Here is a 21,158-nt window from a genome sequence, read left to right as displayed (position 1 = left end):
GAGAGTTTCAGGCTAGAACTGTGAACAGCAAACTGGCTGTCCTGAATGAGCAATCCTTGTAATCATTTTGTACATCCCAAGAAATAAAGCTTAATACTGAGACAGAAATGGGAAGATACCTACATCAATGAGGTACAGGTTGAAGAAAGCGCTTCTAGTATTATTAAACAAATTTGCACTCACAATGCTAAAATATGGAGGAAGACAAAAAGATAGACAAAAATTAACTTGTAGGGATAGGCCTGAATGCTGAAAACTAAGACAGATAATAGGCAAGGTTGTATCATCCTGGAAAATACCAAAAAATATTTTAAAATAATACCACAAGGTAAGAAAGGTTCAGATTTTTAAAGTGAATGAGTAAAATGAAAGAAACATTAACCTGGAAGCAAAAAAGGAAAAGGAAAAAAAAACAAAGGAAACAAAATAAGAATTCTATTTCCTGATGGGTTGAGCAAAGAACTACACAATCTCCAAAGGTAGTGTAAAGGATACAGTCGGAAGCAAGTAAAGGACATGCTAAAGACTGGCCAGAATGGGAAGAGAATGCAAGGTCTTTCTCAGGCATTCTCTGGATCCCAGGAGAATCAGAGACACAGAAAAGATTAGCAGATAACCTATAAACTAACAAAATATAAGAGAAGACAGTGCATAGATATGGGAAATGAAGCACTTATCTCCCAAGGCAGTGAGTGACTCCTTGATATGTATGATTGATAATTAGAGTAGAATACATATATGGCACATAGCCCATAGGACTGGGGAAGGTGCAGAATCACGTCTTGCAAGCACACTCCAGCACTCTACCTTCTGACTTTCAAGCAGGGGAAGTTCCTGGGAGAAGCCCCATAGCTTAGTCCCAACAGAGTTCCACCCCATGGGAGAACAGCTGAACGCACTGCCAGAAAACACATGGCATCCTTACAGGGATGAAGGGGTCATGCAAAAGAAGGAGACTACTGGGCGAGATCCAGAGATGAGTGTATCTCTCCATTCTAGAACAGCTGTCTGGAAGATCCATCAATAAACCACGTGGAGCACTGGCCTCCACCCAAGCTAGCAATCCAATTATGAAGTAGACAGCAACACTTGGAGATCAATGCATCGCCCGGCAAACGGAAAGCCTAACTCCTATCTTGTTTTAAGACCAACCTTGTTGTCACTTCAGGCAGCCTTCATGGGAGCCCCCCATCCCCAAAGAATTAGATATCCCTCTACTGGGCCCTGCTCCTGAGAGCTCCTGCATGAAAGGGTTCTTCCACTGTATTAAAATCCAAATTATTTTGTGCACATTTTCAGTCCCTATTAGAGTAAGGGCTCCTTGAGGGCAGGGGCTTTATCCCCTCATCTTTAAACTATCACTACCACCATTGGGATGAATATTAAGCAAAGGGAGAAAGGGAACAAAAGATAGAGAAAGGACTGGGGATGCAGGGGTGGGCAGGGGAAAGAAGAGATTGAGGATGGATTTGCTACAGGTTAGAAAGATGTGTGATAACAAAGTTAGGGCTACCTGCTTAATATTTTAAAGACTGACCCTATACATGTTTTAAAAACCTTTTACTGTCTATTTCAATTTCAGTTTCATGGGCCTATGAGTCCATTCCATTATCTATATAAGCTGTACCTATTAGGCAGGTCTATTGTTTCAAATTTCAAAATCTCAAGAGACCATGATATGTAACGAATTGTGTTTAAGTATAAATATACAACTAGTTGTGTATGAAGTGCTAAATGCTTTTTGATGGTAACAGCGAACCGTGGTTGCTAATCATTGCATTAGATGCTCAATCTGGAATTAACTTCAAGGACAAGGTGCTTCTTGATCCAGAAGCTTGGGTCTAAGGTGCATCATTTCTTATACAACTCTTGAGCATGAATTATAGTACAATTATAAGAAGTGTCAATTTGGTTTAAGTGGGTCAGTGTGGTTATAATTAGCCCTTTAGTAGCTGACACTAAGACCTTTCTGTATTTTAAGATTAAGGTTAATTTATCCGTTCTTCTTTTCTTGAATATTTTTTCCAGGTCATACATCTAAAGTTATGGAACATTATGCCATTAAAATGAGAAGTATGAGTTTTCATCGAAGTACCATACAGGGAGCATATACAGAGGTAGAAATCACATGCTTCTGTAACAATCAGAATTTCCTTCCATTGCTAAGATCAATTCCAATTATTCCACACATCAGAAGATAATATGTCAGGGAGGACATGAAGTTAGTCAAGGAGTTCTATTAAGTTATATCATTTCTATACCAACAAAAAGTTTAAAAGAAATGTTAATTCATAGGGGTATAAATATAATGTCAGGCATGACAAGTGTTAACTCTTAATAGTTATCATAAAATGTAATTAAAACATCAATCAGGCTGGGCACGGTGGCTCACACCTATAATCCCAGCACTTTGGGAGGCAGAGGCAGGTGGTGCACCTGAGGTCAGGAGTTCAAAACCAGCCTGGCCAACGTGGCGAAACCCCGTCTCTACTAAAAATACAAAAAATTAGCTGGGCATGGTGGCAGGTGCCTGTAATCCCAGCTAGTTGGGAGGCTGAGACAGGAGAATTGCTTGAACCCCGGAGATGGAGGTTGCAGTGAGCTGAGATCACACCACTGCACCCCAGCCTGGGCAACAGAGCGAAACTCTATCTCAAAAAAAAAAAAAAAAAAAAAAAAAGAAAAAAAAACCACATTAATTAGCTATCAATTTTACCTGTTTCACTGCTAAAGATTAAAAAAAGATAATACTCAATGTTGGTAAGGACATGGGGAAGATAAGTACTCTGTACTAACTTTCTGGAAGGTAATTTGGAGAATGAAAACATATACACACATAGACCCATATATGGTCACATACATATATATATACATGTAGTAGGCACATATGTGTATGTGTTGAAACACCTATATAAATGTATGTGTCCATATATACATGTACATATAATATATACATACATATATTTGAATTATAATATGCAATGTTTATACAAAAGATACAATCAAGTATGCACACAAAGATTTGTGGATATGGAAATTAATCTCAGAATTGCTTATAATAGCATAATATTGGGAAACAGCCAAAGGTTCAAGACAAGGGCAATTGTTAATACATCCTAAAACAGCCACAAAATAGAATTTTAGAAAGCCAGTAAAGAATTAGAATTACAGTAGGCTGAATAATAGATTCCAAAGATATCCAGGTTCTAATCTCTGGAACCTGTGAATACATTACCTTATATAGCAAGAAGAGTTTTGCAGATGTAATTAAGAATCTTGAGATGAGGAGTTGGTACTAGGTTATCCAGGTGGGCCTTAAACGTAATCACAAGTGTCTCTATGAAAGTGAGGCAGAGGGATACTTGAAGAAGGCAGCAATGTGGCACTGAAACGAGATGCTAGGCTGCTGAGCCTGAAGATGGAAGAAGGGGCCAAGAGCCAAAAAACTGCAAGGAATGCAGCTCTAGGAGCTGGAGAAGGCAGGGAAACAGATTCCACCTCAGCGCTTCTAAAGGGAGCTCAGCCCAGCCGACACCTTGATTTCAGCGCATGGAAATTGATTTCGGACTTCTGACCTTTAAAATTCTAACAGAATAAATAAATATAAGCTAGTTTTAAGCTAGTTTGTCATAATTTGTTATAGTAACCAGAAGAAACTAAAACAATGATATTTTTAAAAAGTATGTAATAAATGGGAAATGCTCCTGAAGTAATATTTTAAAATCAGAGAAAAAATGAAGTTCTATGATCTAAAGATATTATATGGTTATATATGAATAAAAATGATGGAAATCAACAAAGTGTATATATATATATTTTTTTTTTGAGATGGAGTTTCATTCTTGTTGCCCAGGCTGGAGTGTGCAATGGCACGATCTGGACTCACTGCAACGTCCGCCTCCGGGGTTCAAGCAATTCTCCTGCCTCAGCCTCCCGAGTAGCTGGGATTACAGGCGCCTGCCACCACGCGCAGCTAATTTTTTGTATTTTTAGTAGAGACAGGGTTTCACTATGTTGGCCAGGCGGGTCTCAAACTCCTGACCTCAGGCGATCCACGCACTGCAGCCTCCCAAAGTGTTGGGATTATAGGCGTCGGCCACCATGCCTGGCCAACAAAGTATTTTTAATGAAAATCTGTAAGTACAGAATTATGATTTATCCTCTTTTATATACTTCTTTTTTTTTTTTTTTTTTACAAGTTTATGTGCGTATGTGTGTGTATGTGAGTGTGTTTTGAGAGAGCATCTTGCTCTGTCTCTCAGGCTGGAGTATACTGGTGAAATCATGGCTCACTGCAACCTCCAACTCCAGGCCTCATGCAATCCTCCTGTCTCAGCCTCCCAAAGTGTTGGGATTACACATATGAGCCACTGTGCTATGCCTAGGTTGTTTTAAATTAAAAAAATTTTCGGCTGGGCATGGTGGCTCACGACTGTAATCCCAGCACTTTGGAAGGCCGAGGCAGGTGAATCACAAGGTCAAGAGATCGAGACCATCCTGGCCAACATGGTGAAACCCCGTCTCTACTAAAAATACAAAAATTAGCTGGGCCTGGTGGCAGGTGCCGATAGTCCCAGCTACTTGGAAGGCTGAGGCAGGAGAATCACTTGAACCCGGAGGTGGATTTTGCAGTGAGCCAACATCACAGCACTGCACTCCAGCCTGAGAGACAGAGTGAGACTCCATCACAAAAACAAACAGACAAAAAAATTTCTGATTTCCAGGAGTCACACATTTGACCGTCCTATTATCATGACCTGAAAGTTCAAGTTCCTGAGAATTTTAGAATACTTTGAAGAGTTTACAAACTTAAGAAAACAATACACACTTTTACTCTGGTATTTTAATAAAATTTGATTGATATTTTTGACACATGAAATAATGCATATGTATTAATAAAAGCTCTACGAGTCTTGGAAATAAATACAAAAATTGCTTTTAAAAAGAAGTCTTTCCTACTCCTAGGAATTTTATAATATGCAAATGAAAAATATCTGTTTTCTAGGTATAAATCCTTACTACCTTGTCTATGGCAACTGGGCAAATGGGTATTTTCAAAGCCGACTGGGCTTTAAATCCATGCAGTGCTTTGCTTTTGTTTGAATATATGTGTCATTATTTGCAGATTGGTGAGGCTGTGCATTTATGTGAACAGTTTTGAATTCCAGACTTGCTTCCCTCTGTCATGTTGTACAATGAAAAAGCTTTCTTTCACTGCTCAAAAAAAACATGAGCTCTTGAGAAGCAAACTTACTTTTAACATTATCTAGACATGTATATAATAAAAAATGATGCTCTTCATTTCAAAGAATGAAATAGCTATAATTTGGGATTACTTCCTCCTTTCTCCAAAACACCCAAACTTGTTATTTCCCATGAGATTAGGTAATTCAGTTTTAACTGTCTTTATACAGTTAGACTGAGAGTACTGAAAGGTAAAGACGACGTTTCTGCTGCCAACCATAGAAATATTCTTGTATTCAATGTACTGTCATACATGTTACAGAAGACAACTATATTAAAGTTTCTGGTGATCAAAAAACTTTGAAAGAGAAGTTACTCCAGTTAATAGGAATGAGAACAACAGCCAGTCAAGTTATTCAATATACTGACAGGTGAGTGACAAATGAATGAATGTGAAACAAGAATTGTTTTTATAAGTAGCTTTTAGGAAATGAAGTACGTATAGAATTATTAAGAATGCTAATATATGAAGGAGAAAGAAAAACAAGGCCAGAGGACATGTGCGCAGCAGTAATAGAAAATTGAAAAGAAAGGCAAATCCCATTTAAAAGTGGCTGAAAAATACACTAGATTGGAAAATTGGAAAATAAAAGAAAATTGGGTAAAAGTTTTCGCTCTATATAAAATGATAAAGGAACAACAGATTTTCATGTCTTCTCCTCACTTCTCATGCTTCCATGATCTCTTGTGTAGATTAATGCAGTATCGTTCCTTCCTCTTGGTGCTCCTCACTGTCAATGTGAAACCATTCTTCCAAAACTGCTCGGCTCAAACAGGTGCACGCGGTCATATCACTCTCCCATGAAACAAAGTTGAATGGGTCCCTATTGTTCTACAGCAATATTTCTCCACACATGGTTTCTGTCTTACCATCATTGAATCATCTGGAGTGCTTGTTAGAAATGCAGATTTGGTGGGGTGGGGTCTTCTGCACACCCATTGATTCTATAATTCTGGAAGTACAGCCCAGAAATCTGCATTCTACTAAAATGTCCAGGTGATTCTTAAAGTTTGAGGGGTACTCCACAAAAATATCGAAACCTCTTTTAATGGAATATTTTATGCTATAATCCCCTGTTATTTCTCCTGCCTCATCCCTTAACACGTGCCCTCTGTTGTTTATGTACCTGTCAGAAATACTGGATTACTTTAAGCTCCTCAGACACAGTAAGCTCTGCCACACCTCACTGCCTTTGCATATCCTGTTCCTCTTCCTAGAATTTCCAGCTCCTCTGCTTGGAAACCTGCACATCTTTCAAGCATGAGCTGTAAGGTCACCTCTCCAGCAAAGTGGTCCTGACTTTTTCCTGCAGACATGAATGGTTTTTCTCCTGGCTCCCCAATGAATTTTATTCGTATGCATGCCTCTTTTTTCACCAGTCATTCCACTGCAGCACAATTATGTGTTTACAGGTCTAATGCCCTGCTATGCTTAAAGCTCTCCAAGTACAAGGACCGTTTCTATTCATCTGTGTATGTCTCAAAGTACACACCAGACACTCAGCTGAATGAATGGTTACACACACATTTTTCTAAGGTCAACTAAAACCAAAAACAGTTATTTTTCTATTTTTCCAACTTCTACAGATAAGCCCTAAGGGATGCTTCCAAAATCAGGTTACATTTGTCAATTGGCTGGATGATTTTTCTTTTAAAGCACTGTCATTATTGACAATCTTCGTAATGAGTAAATGAAATGATCAATAAAAAGTCCATGATATTCAGGCATATTTAAAAAGTTTATTAATAAATGAACCAAACGCCACTATTGGGTTTTTACTTTCCTTCCCAATAAGTATGGCTGAAGTAAAGTGTAGTTTGTCTTCTCTAAAAAGATGAATAAAAACAGGAACTTGAGCAGAGTGACCTTTTTCCAAGGTAGAAACTCAATCCTGCTGGAAACATGATCAACACACACAGCCATAGCAGAGTACAGATGAGAAGCAAGAGTGCTACATCAACACTGCTCAAGGTTTGCAATCTGCTGGCCACCACCTCACAGTCTGGGGCTCCTGGCTCAGAAATGTCAGCTTACCCAGTAAAACCTTCCGTCACACTTAGAAGGAGTTACAAAGCTGAACAGACTTCAGATCAGCTCATCTGAGTAATGTTTCACAATCAGTTCCCTCTGTTCATCTCCTCTCCTAGCACACTTCTTCCCCTTTCACAACTGCCCATTCCTACATCTTGTTCTTGCCTGTATTGCACAGACAATCAATCTCACCTAAGGCTTTAGATAAGATTGATAACTAAGAATTAACGTTTAGTTGATAACGTAGAAGATGTGACCATCTAGCTGGCTTTAGAGTTTAGAGGGGACTGAAACTTTAAGATGAAAGTGCAAGGTATAGGTGATGGGGAAAGTCTGCCGCCCATGACTTCGGAAGTCTGAGTTTAGTAGATGATGCTGCCCATCAGAATTTAGAGACAGGCTTCCCAAGGAGTGGTAGCTATCACTCCATCTCCCTAATTCTTTTCGTTAGAGAAAACCGGAAGTGAAGATGCAAAACACTGAAAAGGACATCAGTCCTTGATATGGACACTATCTCTTTTATTTTCCTCATAGTTATCAAGAGTAGATGACTTAATTACTAATTATGCAGATACCAAAAATGATCATTATGAAGATTATATAGCAGCATGGTAATATGTTACATGAAAAAACAACAGAAAAAAGTGCACCTGTATTATGATTGCAATAGTAAAATCATGTATGCATACAGAAAAAGATTTGTAGGCATCATGGAAAACTGAAAATAGTTCATCCTATGTGATTTGTTATTTATTTCTGCTATCATTGTTTTAATACATATTAAATCACATTATATATTTTGAGAGTGATTTACAAGTCTTTAGTAACTTGCTCCATGACTGTATCTGTCTGCCTTGCTGCCAACTCCTCTTCCCTGAAGGAACTACAGCTACCTTCAAATAACACTGCTTGATGCAAAACACACAGAAAAAAGCAGGGAGGCCCAAGCTGTCTCTGGTGAGGGCTCATGGAGGCACATCCTTCAATCATTCAAAAATCCTAAACTATAAACTGCCTGGGGCTAAAAGGTAAACATAACCACATTTAACATCTAGAGTGTCATCAGATACTGCCAGAGTCCTTTCTCTCCCCTTTCAAAATAATCATTTTTCTATTTATCCTTTGTATCTAGTGCTAAAGCTTCAGAAACATTACTGCAAAAATCATGGCTCAGAAAGATCCATCCAGTGATTTTGTCCCAGAAACAGGATTGGATATACTTCAGTGAGCTGCCAGGTATCTGTAAAGTACCTAAAACTTGAGGTATTGTCTGTTACTTTCAGCTTTATTGGGGAGTGAAGTTCTTTCAGCTTTATTGGGGAGTGAAGCCTGCTGCACATAATGGAGAACACTGGCCCAGTCACTCAAATCACAAAGGCTATTTCATATATGCTTCAAAGATATAAGACAGATAATATTCTGGGTGAGTCTAATACTCATCTGTCAACATGGGACCCAGGGGTTATGCCCATCATATAACAAGTAAGTATCCAAACAAGGGCAATTTTCAAGGAGAAAGGAAAAAGAACTTTTGGTGGCATTTCCTAAATATGAGCCATGCCAAAACTACTGAATTTTTTTCAACTTGCTACTCTCCAAGGGAAGCAAATGAAAGAACAAGTGGGAAACAGTGAACATATGAATAGACCAGAATATGCAAACCAGCCAGCCAGTTTTTCTAATGGCAAAGTATCAGAAGACTGTTTCATGCCTGTCGTCTCTGTAACATCCCTTCTCTCAACCCACTGATACTTCAGAGCAGTTTAGGACACAATTTCTTCTTTGAGTGAGGTAGCAATTTAAGGTCCTAAATTTCAGAGTCATTATTTTTGAGAAGCTTTCACTCAAATAATTCTGAACCTACTTTTTTTTTAATCCAAAGAATCACCATTTCAATAGGGAATAAATTCATAACTATGTCTCTAAGAAATAGTCCAATAAATAAAACAATATCTGTTTCCCCAAAGAAATCACATGTACTCTATCTGTCAGATTCCAGGAAACTCTAGAACATATTTATACCTAGAAGCTTACAAGTCAAGTAACTTAAGAAAAAGTCTCATAGAGAAACATGACCAGGTAAGTTTATCAACAACTAAGTGATACAGAATGCTCACATGACTCTTTAAATTTGAATATAAACTAACTTAATAAATAGTTTTTTTGTGATGGGGAGACAAGGCCTCTGTCTCCCAGGCTGGAGTGCAGGGGCATAATCGTAGCTCACTGCAGCCTCGATCTCCCTGGCTCAAGTAATCTTCCCACCTCAGCCTCCCTGGTAGCTGGGACCACAGGCATATGCCACCACATCTGATAAATTTTAAAAAATTCTATGTAGAGATGAGGTCTCCCTATGTTTTCCCAGGGTGGTCTTGACCTCCTGGGCTCAAGTGATCCTCCTGCCTCAGCCTCCCAAAGTGTTGGGATTATGGGTGTGAGCCACCATACCCAACCTAGACTATATTTCTGAGGTTTATTATAGTTTCTAGTTCTATGATCTTGGATAAGTTACTTAACCTCTAGGTACCTTCGTTTCCTATTCTGTAAAATGGAAATAATAGTACTTACCTCATAGGACTGTTGCTAGGATAGTTAGTATTTTTAAAGTATTTAAAATCTCCAAACAAAATCAATAGTTTCTAAGGCCATATACATTTTTAAAGAGGTCTTTAAAAGAAAACAAGCATGAATAATAGAAACCCATCGATAATTCATAAATTTTATTTTATGAAATTAACTTCTCACCACACTGACTCTTCCATAGATCTGTCAACAGCTGGCAAATTCTAAGTCTCGATCCTCTGTGTCTCCCTATGAAACCTGTGAGGGCTTGCTGGAGAGCACAGAAATGCCCTAAGGTGGAGATCAAGAATAAAGCTAAAAAAGCACATTTCTCAGCTCATTTATTTATGTGTCTGGTCTCTGAATATTCTGCCATTGATTACAAATTTTAAAATTTAAAGAATGTGAGAGATGAAATAAAAATCCTTTAAAACAGAGATTTAAGATAGTTTACAAGTTCCTTTATATTTTTACTAAATAAAACTACCATATTTTATATATTCTAGAAAAATGTTTTATTCTTCTTGGATTGAAAAAAAATTTTGCTTAGTGTGACTGTGTTGTTTATTGAAAATTCTTGGAAACTCCCTGAAGTTTGTCCAAAACTGTATTTCTTTCTGTAAGGGAGCTGGTTTCAAAACGTCAGTGGGGAAAAAATTATGCTTCACCATATTCACAGGGCTCTGCTTGTTTGTGGATAGGGGTTTTAATCAAAGCCACAGACCTGCATTCCTGCTGTGCCTCCATTCCTGAATACCACAGACTCTGCCCAGTTTGCTTGAATGAATTCTGAGCTGCCACATGCCTCAGTGAGACAGTGAAAACTTCAACTCATCAATGACTGGGTCAAACCACTCTGAAGACAAGCAGCTCTCCCATGTGTTCAACACTAGGACTATTTCTGAAGCCTTGATGAGAATAACTGACTTCCTGAAGGGAAAGTAAGGAGCCTAAACCTGATTATGAGCAAGGAGGTATAAGGAGAGGCAGGTGCAGTTTGAAAATGCTTCTGTGAATCCTGGAGAAGAGGCAGGATCCAAGGCCATTTAACAACATGAAGGTCCTAGAAACTCTTACCTTTGGAAGCCCCATCTGACATACTGTCAAACAAATTAAAACACACCAACATCCCACATTACCTTTTTTTCCTCTAAAATATAAGTATTTTATATTTTCACTTCAAATCTCAGTAATCCTCACACACACTTGGGAATTCTCACGAAGTACAAAGATCTAAAATAGAAATTATTTTCAAATACGTTTTTGTGAGCATAAAATTTAACAATTAATGAAGTTGGTATATTATGTTTACAAATATGTCTTATTTCCCTGAATAAAGCTGTAAGCCACAACCTGATTCTAGAAATGTTAAAATGTGAACAATGTATGCGTTCCTAGGTAAATTGTGGTATAAGTTTTGATTCTACAGTTTTCTTGTTGTAGTTTTCAACCAAAATCTCTCTCCTCTTTGTAGACTCAAACTTGTCAAAATTCTGTGAATGTCTCTTCGTGCTTGAGAAACTGGGCATAAGTGGAAAGCAGTATTGTACAGTGCTTGAGAACACAAATCCTGGAGCCACTGCCCATGTTTTTAACTACAATATCAGTAGTTTCTAGTTCTGTGATCTTGGATAAGTTACTTAACCTCTAGGTACCTTAGTTTCCTATTCTGTAAAATGGGGATAATAGTACTTACCTCATAGGACTGTTGCTAGGATAGTTAGTATTTTTAAAGTATTTAAAACAGTGTCTAATATTCCAGAAATGTTAGTCATGTTACTGTTATTTTATACCTAACAGATAAAATAGTTCTGGAAGAATCACTCACTTCCCCCAACAAAGCTGCTTGCCCATTGGAAGCTGTCTTGAAGGAACTGGATGAACAAATTTCAGGCAGATATAGCCATATACCAAGCCCTGGTCCAATATCCTTAATTCTACCTTTTCCTTCCCAAAGTTTTTTCTCTAAAAGAGGAAGAAGGGTAATCCCAATGCTAAGGATAACCCCCCTTCAGATTAAAGGTCAGTGACAGAATCAGAGAGATGAAGCACCTTTTCTTTCTCCAGAATAAATACTAGAGTCTCTTCCCTCTAGTGGCTGAAGTATACAATTACAATGCCCCCAGCCAACTGTCATTCTTAAGATCTGTTGTAATGGAAATAATTCAGAGGATGGTAAACTTAAGTGAGAAGTCAGCTTTAGGCCAGTGGAGAGCTAGGCACAAAACAACAAAACATTGAATTTGAATTTTTTTTTAATAAAGCAATATTAAACATTTGCACAGTGTCATAATTATTAACCTTAGCATCACAAAAAGAGCAACTTTAATTAAATGCAACCACGTTGTAACTATTTCACACTTCCATGTCCTAACTATAGTCAGTGTAATCCTAACTATAGTCAGTGTAATCCACATAATAAATAGCTCTTTGTTTCCCTAAGTTTTTTAATGGATGGGGCTCATTAGTTTACATAATCATCCCTAAAACTAGGACAGCACTAGCACTGTCACTGTGCAGTAAAATATTAATCCTACCAAACCAAATATTTGACATGATCTGTAGGGCTTGAAATATTTTCCTTAAACCATTAACTTCTCAGTGGTATAGGGAGACAAAATAAAGAGAAAGAAAAATACCACATTTTTTCAGTACAGTTTTGTTACATAAGGAACATTTTACAAAGGAAACTGGATTTTCTTTAAGAGTATTGAAATTAAACACCGTACTTTAGGGACCATTTCTCAGTCTGTTACTAGAGAAGTTTCTCTGAACCTGCAGAGCACCTAAAAAAAAAAAAGTAGAAAAAAATGACAAAAAAAAAAAGAGTATTATAATTATTTTTGAGCAGTTTATGTCCTAAGCCATTTCAGGCATCCAGGCCTCCAGCTCATCTGAAAAGTTCTGATTTTCAAAACACATTGCACATGACTCATCGGCATACTCTATATGCTAGATACTGATGAAGGAGGGTTACACCAAATCAACTGTAAAAGTGTGACTCCTTTTTCGTCTGTAAAGTCACTTAAGAAAGCAAAAACATGTCACCTTCAAGACACAGAAGAGCTTCTGAAAACAAGGCTCTCGTTTCTTTCACGTAAACTTTACACATACTTACATACCTATTTGACTTAAAAAAAACCTCAGCTAAAATATGCCCATTAGAAAAAAAATTTATTCTTTCAGGCTATTAAATAGACAAGCATTGAGGAAGATTTGCTCTAGCACATGCAACACCATGAAGAATCTAGTAAGTTTATATAATCTCACACTTCCTTAAGATTTTGAGAGGTAAGAGCATACACGTGTACATGCACGTTTGTTTGAAACAAAATATAGACAAGTTTAGCTGGACGTGGCGGCTTATGCCTATAATCCTAGCTTCTCAGGTGGCTGAGGTGGGAGCATTGCTTGAGGCCAGGAGGTCAAGACCAGTCTCACCAACATAGCGAGACCCTATCTCTAAAAAATAAAAAATTAGCCAGGCATGGTGATGTGCACCTGTAGTCCCAGCTACTCAGGAAGTGAGAGGATCAACTGAACCCAGGAGCTTGAGGCTGCAGTGAGCTATGATCATGTCACTGCCCTCCAGCCTGAGCAACAGAGTGAGACCCCGTCTCAAAATAAATAAATATATATATATAAATTTATACATATATTTTTTAATATATATATGTTTATATGGAGAGACAGAAAGTACTGGAAAGGAAACAATATGAGCTTTGGATATGTTTTATTTAATGTGGTGGCAATTCATCCAAGGGGTGATGTTCTCCCAGCATTTGGACACACAGGGCTAAAAATAAACAGAGAAAAAGACAGAGTGATATGATGCACATTTACAGATTTTCTTTCTAAAATAAAGAGCCAGTATTTCTCTGTGTAAAAACATATGGATCCATACTTTCTACAAAAGTCAAGTCCCGCTTGGGCTCAGTTTCCCTTTCCAGACTCTGCACTTAACACTTCTTCCTTGCCCTTCCTAGCACTGTGCTCCCCAGGGACCTGCCCTGCACTCTGCTCCGGCTGTGACCCTGCCCTGCCCAGCAAGGGATTCCTCGCTACCTCCTCCTCTCTTCCTTATAGACAACTTTTCAAACTTCTACATCCTGGTCAAACGGAATTAGACAGAATTAATCTTCTTTCCTCTGGTCTGTTATTATATTACAGCTGTTTTTGTCTGTTTTCCTTGAGGGAAGGTCCTGGGTCACCCATCTTGGTAGCCCAGCCTCTACTGTGGGATCATTATTGGCAATCAGTGTACGTTTACAGGATGAATGAGTAGTTCTACACTGTGCTGTCTACATGTAGGTGACTTGAGTCTTTTTTAGAAGTAGGTGAGATGCAAGCAATCAATGAAGCTCAGGTTTCCCTTGTTGCTATACCACCTGCTGGAGTTTTCACTACTATGCTAAATACATTGCCATTTTATCTTTTTCTGATTCAACGACATAGGAAGCAGCCCCACATAGGAAAGTTATTTTTACCTTCTCTGCCTTTGTTTTGATTCCCTTTCCCACCCCATACACCCTTGTTCCACTTACCCCAAAACCTAATCTTTCCTCTGAGCCCAACCTCGTATCTTACCTACTCCAAAGTCTCTTTCAGCTATACAGACACACACAAGCAGACTAGAGGTTAAAGGAAAATAAATAGGTAGGTTATAAAATCATTCCAGGCCTACTGCTCAGATGAGGCTGGCACTAAAAATAAACCTGATTTGGTAACAAAGAAGGGAAAGGCATCAAAAAGGAAAGTTCTTCGGTACCTTTCAAAGATCCAGAACTCCAATTTGCCCAGCAGGAAAATCTAGAGCCCCTCAAGCTGCTGGCATGTTAAGGGCCTTTGTCTTTGATCCAACATTTCTTCCAGCACCTGCATTCTACCTTGTACTCACCTACCTCTCCTGAACCCTCCCCAAAATGGTCCTTTAATTCCATGGTCTGTGCACAGATGGGCATAGACCTTTCAGCATCCGACATTCATATCCTCCTAATGGAGGATCAGCATCACTCCACAACAGGAGACCACTCTCCTGTGTGAAACTCCTCCTTCATTCTGCTTCTTTGAAATCACCTGGCTGGTCTTCCTCTTAATCTCTGGCCATGCCTCCTCCAGATCCTCAGCATGACATTTTTTTTTTTTTTTTTTCTTGAGATGGAGTCTCGCTCTGTCGCCCAGGCTGGAGTGCAGCGGCGCAATCTCGGCTCACTGCAAGCTCCGCCTCCCGGGTTCACGCCATTCTCCTGCCTCAGCCTCTCCGAGTAGCTGGGACTACAGGCGCCCGCCACCACGCCCGGCTAATTTTTTTGTATTTTTTTAGTAGAGACGAGGTTTCACCGCGGTCTCAATCTCCTGACCTCGTGATCCGCCCGCCTCGGCCTCCCAAAGTGCTGGGATTACAAGCGTGAGCCACCGCGCCCGGCCTTTCAATCTGTAGTGTCTCAGGAATCTGTCCTGAAGCTACTTCTCTCTAGTTCACTTCATCCAGTCCCCTGGCCTGTACACCACCTACTTTCCTAAAAGTCCCAAATTTACTTCTCCAGACCTAACTTCTCCTTAGAATTCCATACTCCACATGAGTATGATATAAGGATCTCAAATTCAACACAAACAAAACAAAACTTTTAATTTTCTTCCACGATCCTGCTCCCCGCCCTCTCAAGTCTTCCCCACCTGCGTAAACAGAACCGTGATCTTCTGTTAGTCCAGTGGACAATCTAGGACCCATCCTTGTTTTTGCTGTTTCCCTCAATGACCCCGCCCCGCCCCTATCCTCCAGCTCATCCCTTGGCAAGCCCTACACATTTCCCCTTCAGAATGCAGCCTGAATCCATCTACCTCTCTCCAATTTCACTATTTACCCCTGTAGTCCAAGGCAACATTCTCTCTCATTCTAAGCTACTTTTTGAGCTCAATCCACCCTCTACACAGAAACCAGGGAATCTTTAAAGAGGCAAATCAGATTATTTTATTACCCTACTTTACAATATCAAGTGTTTTCCATGTATACCTACATAACAAACCTACACATTCTGCACTTATATCCCGGAACTTAAAATAAAAAAATAAAAATATCAAGTGCTTTCTTTCCATCCTGCTTAAAGGAAAGCCCAATCTCCTTACTCCAACTTATGACGTCCTGTGGACCTGGCCCTGCCTCTCTTCCCACTCATCCACATGTGTGCCCTGTGCCCACACCACTCTTCTTTAGCTTGCTTCTGCCCTGGGTGGCCTCTTCACTTGGGAGGCTTTTGCTTTGGTTTTCTCATGGCTGTTGCCTTCTGGTCATTTAGTTCCAGCTCACACGCCACTCTTTCAGGAAGAAAGAAGCCATGGACTCCCCTGTTTTACTTCTCTGCAGCTCACCTGTCACTCCTCCAGTGTTTTTCTGGTTTATGTTACATTCTCTTCTCCCAATACCTGCACCCCACTGGGATATAAGGTCCATGAGAGCAGAGACTTTCTCTATCCTGTCTGTTACTGTATCCCTAAAGCCTAGAACACAGCCTGGCTGGTGGTAGCTTCTCAAAAACACTTGCTGAAATGAAGACTGTGTGAATGAACACAGTGCCTCCTCTGTGTTACCAATAAACACTGTCAGCCAAAAGATTTTGAGAGGCATGGTCCAGGACTTCTTTCTCTGTCCTCCTCTGTTTGAACTGAACAGTATTTCACTCTGTAAGCTCCACTACCTGAAGTCACAGGTTACATCTTTGTTTTCCTTCAGGAACTCCACCTCTACTAAGGCTTTGTATAAAGTCGTAACACTGGCATAAACCCTCTGTTGACAAATCACAACATTACATAATGAAATAACCAAATCACAACATGACATAAGCAAATACCTCTAATCCCTCCCCCTTCCCCTCCTCCTCAGTTTTGAAGAAACTATTTACTAATCATTTCCCCTGTGCCTGGTACTTAATGATCCTCAAACATGGAAAGATTAATGTTAACTTCCCCAATATATAGATGAGGAAACTGGCACTTAGAGATACTACACAAATAGCCCCAGGTCCCTTAAAGCAAGTGTCATGCAAATGGTAGGTTAAAATATCTCAGAGGGAGATCCAGGCATATTGAAATAACCTTCTCTTCGCCATTAAAGCAGAATCCCAAATTCTAGCTTTTATCAAAATCATGAAAATGATCAGCTCCAAAGTCACACGTACAGATTCTGGAACAAAGCTAAGGTACGGCCATCTGTGATCATGGAAAAGCAGCTCCTCAGAAATAAGTGACATTAACTATTGTCTCCAAAACTAAATCTATGCATTGGTTTGACCAGGGATCTCACCCACAAATGCTGCCCAAAGCAGAAACTGACTACTTCTGACATTTCATATCCTCCTAATGAAGAAGGTACATATAGGTATAAAGAGCACAAGAAAAGCTCCGTGGCAGCAAAGGGTTGGAACTTGAAACCATGTATCTACCTCCATGAAATGAAGTCAGCTACATAGTCAAGGCAATACTCACCACTTAGCTTCCTAAATAAAAATGCTATATAAATGCTATGTGCTCAGTAAAAGCTATAACTCTCTGATGAATGGGGCAGCATTCCTTGATATCTATTTTAGTGTAGTTCAGATTCATATGAAAACTAAATCCGGCTAGACAATGAACCCTGTATAGTTGTGCAAATTAATCACCAGTAAAAGGGCACCACGCTCCAACAGTGGTTGCAGGCTGGCAACCTCCTTCGAACAAATTGCAAATAGGCACTTTAATGAGGGAGAAAATATGAGCTAACATAACTGTAGTCAAATCAGTTCCTACAGGAGGGAAAGCACATTAACTGATGTGCTGATATCCACCGCCAAAATATCAGCTAGGGAGAACAAAAGGCTGTCAAAGCAAGATGCTGTTACTAAGCCAAGACAGCCCAGGGTATGGGCTTAAGCTGCAATATAACATTCTCAAGGGGAACATGAGTTTTGTTTCTAATGTCAGCTCTTTAAGTGCTTTTTATTGATGTCATTTTTTTAGGATGTGCTAGTTCTCCCTGACTACCAACAGGAGATTCTAATAGATTGTCATGGTGGCTTCAGAAATACACACTTTAATAAATAAATACTCTTTTATGACATAATTTTCCTACTTAGGCAGGTCATGGTGTCCAGACACATTCAGATCACTCGATATTACATCTCTAAGTGACCCTCCATGCCAAGTGAGACACTTTACCAAATTGTTATTAGAATGGACTTTAGTCTCCCGAAGTAAGGAAAAATGGAGAAGTTAAAAGAAAGCACACAATCTCAAACCCAGGATGCTCGTGGTTCAGAATGGGATAAGGCTGATGATGTAAAAGGAAAAAAGAACATGTCACCTACAGAAAGCTGAGGTGTGCAAGGCCATTATCCAGGGGCAGACCGGATCCTGGTCTTGCCACTTCCTAGTTTGTAAGACTCCGGACAAGTTAATCTCTCTCTGTAAATCCTGATTTCCTCATCTTTAAAGTAAGAATAACATCATCAAACAACTCTACCTATTCTACCTACTCCCACAAAATTGAGGCCTCAAATCATTTTATGGCTGCCTCAAACACAATAAAAAATCATGGGATAAAGTTCAAATAAACAAAGAGTAAGAATGATCTCATTGGGTTTTTATGAGAATCAAATAAGAGTTTGTGTGTGAGAAGTGTCCTCAAATTAGAGAGCACTTAACAATTACTGAGCCAATTGATCTTGGCAGAGACACCGAGTTTTTAAAGCTCCTCCAGAAGCAATACTACTTTACAGCCCTCAGAATCAAAGTGGGTCAAAGCCTCTCTTGAAAAATGAAATCTCAAATTTAAATGGGGCAAAAATAAGCTTGGCCCTAGTCTGCATTCTCTCTCAAAAACCCAAATCTGTTTATAGGGCTATGAAATCCATGTTCTCCAAGAACAACAAACTAAGGATGTTTTTAGAAGCATCTGAAGCTTCTGGCCAATTTCTGACAAAATAAATTCAGCGCAACTCTGCCAGTTTCTGAACGCAATTTCCATTGGCAAATCCCTGGCGCAGGTGCTGCCATCCCCACCCCCATTCTTCCATCACCGCAGTAAATACTGCTGATTGATTATACAGTTTTCAGCCACTAAGTCCCAGACAGAGCCTCAGAATCTTTCTCAACACAAAGTTCTGTGTGGATGTGGTTGGAAAGTATCTATTATTAGCCACTCCTAAAGTAGAGAAACGAACAATTGACTGCATGGTCCAATGTCTTTCCAAAACAAATTTCTATTTTGAGCTGATAACTTCCAATAAATAAAAACATTATTAAATAGTTGTATTCATCAAATCAATATATTCAGCTATTCCAGGTAACATTTTGCAAAAAATTCCCACTTGGAGGCTTAAAAATAAGTGATGCCACTCAAAGTCACATGTTTTACCATACTATGAGGTAAATGGAAAAGGTACAGGGTTACAAACATGACTTTAAAATTTCTATGCCCAAATGATCTCTCCCATACTCCACTGTGCAGAGATTTGGAGTCTCAGTCCAGCACTATTTTTTCTTTAGCATAGTGTTTATTCTTTCATGAGAAAAAAAAAAATGTCCTGATCAGCAAACATCCCTGCAGTTCACTTCCTCGGGTAAGAGGGGGTTACTTGTTACTGCCAGTCCTCAGGTTCCTTGCCAGCATCAAAAGCAGAAGGCTCTCTTCTTGACTGCCCCAGAATACCTACACTTTCTAGGCCCAGCCGGAGCATTTATTCTAAAACTGAAGATGCCTTGGAAATGATCGAAATTAGGTGGAGAAGAGTGATAACTGAAAGGCAAAGAGAGACACGCTGCATAAACATATCTCTGAGTTCTGGCCCTAGATGAATTAGATCATTGCTGGAAAGCAATATTCTCGCAACAAATACAGGACTTACAACCTTCTTTGTTGAACCGTACTAAAAAGGACTCATTTAAAATATATTTGCACCCTTTCTGATGAATTGAGGTCATCAGCCATTTCATGAAAGATTTCTTGTGAAATTCCACATGAGGACAAGGCATAGAGCTCCAAAACCACACATGGCTTCTCTAGTCAGTGGGATCAATCCTGTTTCCCTTTTAGCTTTGACTGTTAGAAACTAAGTTAAATTCAGACCTCAATTAGTTATCTTACTCAAGTGCCACATAAAAGTATCTCAGAGTCTGAGTTCTTGCTTATCCTTTTTAACTGATTTCATATGTATGTTTCTATTGTAAACTACCTTAAATCCTTTTCAAAGGAGGTGGGTATAAGTGATGAACACACAGCCAAGTGTGAGGCGTTGTCATGCATCTAGCATTGTGGCTGCAGTTGGCTCTACTCATCAGGCCATCCTTGACCCTTGGGGGACTTATCTCTGGCCAGATATGTACATCTCAGCCACCGCAAGAGACAGTAAATTTCATCTGCTCCCCCCAGCCCAGCTATTCAGAACTGATAAAACATTTCTTTATATCCAAACAGAATTTTGCATCCAGCAAGTAGCTTGAAGTTAGGAAGGCATATAATCTTCCTCAGATAACTTCTACACACCAAAAATCTTGCAATAATAGTGGTGCCTGACAATGATTTTCCCTTGACAAATTAAAGATGACATCATTCAGAATTGTTCTGCAAAATTTGGTCAGATCCGTAACAACTGTCTGTACTCATATTAGGCAGACAGTTCTGAGTTAAATGTATTCTATACACATGTGAATTACACACTTAATGACTGTGGGCCACGGGGCTAGAAGAGCTCCAATAACCATTGTTTCTCACAAAGTTCAATGACATTTTCTAATAATACATGTAGAGCACCTGCAAGGTGGACAAATTATTGCCTGAAATTTCAGTATCTGGAGTGTGAAAAGGACCTCAAAAGCAAGCTCATTTGGTCTCTTGACAGCTAGTTTGATGTATTAACAACATTCAATTCCAGTAGCCCAATCCTAGTAGTAGAAAGAACAAACAAATGTGTCCCTGCCCCCACAACCAAGGATCATTCTCTAGCTTCTGGGGCATCTCTAGCGGATCTAGAGGGTGAACCCAAATTGGACCTTAAGGCCATTCCGGTGTTTCTCCAAAGCAGAACACCAGGCTTACTCCCTAGTTAACTGAACTCAAGAAATCTCAGTTGCAGGTTGCAGCTGAACATGCTTCCCCAAACTAATGACTACTTTTTTTCTTAGTCCAGACCTAAACCACAGGAACAAGGAGCAAGGTGGATTTTGCCGAGCATCTGCCCCCGCTACTCACAATTTTAAAGAGGACTCAGTGTCTCTGTTGACACCTCCTACACCTTCATCTACATTATATATGAAGTTCCGAACATTCTCCCTGGGGTGCATCTCCAAC

General features: G+C 39.4%; 1 protein-coding gene across 8 annotated transcripts in view; it reads right to left on the bottom strand.

The window, feature by feature from the left end:
- The window catches only part of MAST4 (microtubule associated serine/threonine kinase family member 4), a 583,079-nt gene that overhangs the window by 169,383 nt on the left and 392,538 nt on the right, over positions 1-21,158 (bottom strand). The window contains exon 5 of one of the 8 annotated variants that reach the window (XM_058433853.1): positions 13,549-13,634. The exons of 6 other annotated variants lie outside the window; for them this stretch is intronic. In XM_058433853.1, the coding sequence (XP_058289836.1) occupies positions 13,592-13,634 (43 nt within the window). In that variant the 3' untranslated portion in view covers positions 13,549-13,591. Of the gene's footprint in view, positions 1-13,548; positions 13,635-21,158 lie in introns of those variants that run through there. One more of the 8 variants, XM_058433852.1, reaches the window with a different exon arrangement.

This window comes from Hylobates moloch, unplaced genomic scaffold (genome assembly GCF_009828535.3).
Source record: "Hylobates moloch isolate HMO894 unplaced genomic scaffold, HMol_V3 SCAFFOLD_23, whole genome shotgun sequence".
Lineage (NCBI taxonomy): Eukaryota > Metazoa > Chordata > Mammalia > Primates > Hylobatidae > Hylobates > Hylobates moloch.
Note: the sequence above shows the minus strand (reverse complement) of the source record. Positions and strands in the feature narration are given on the sequence as shown.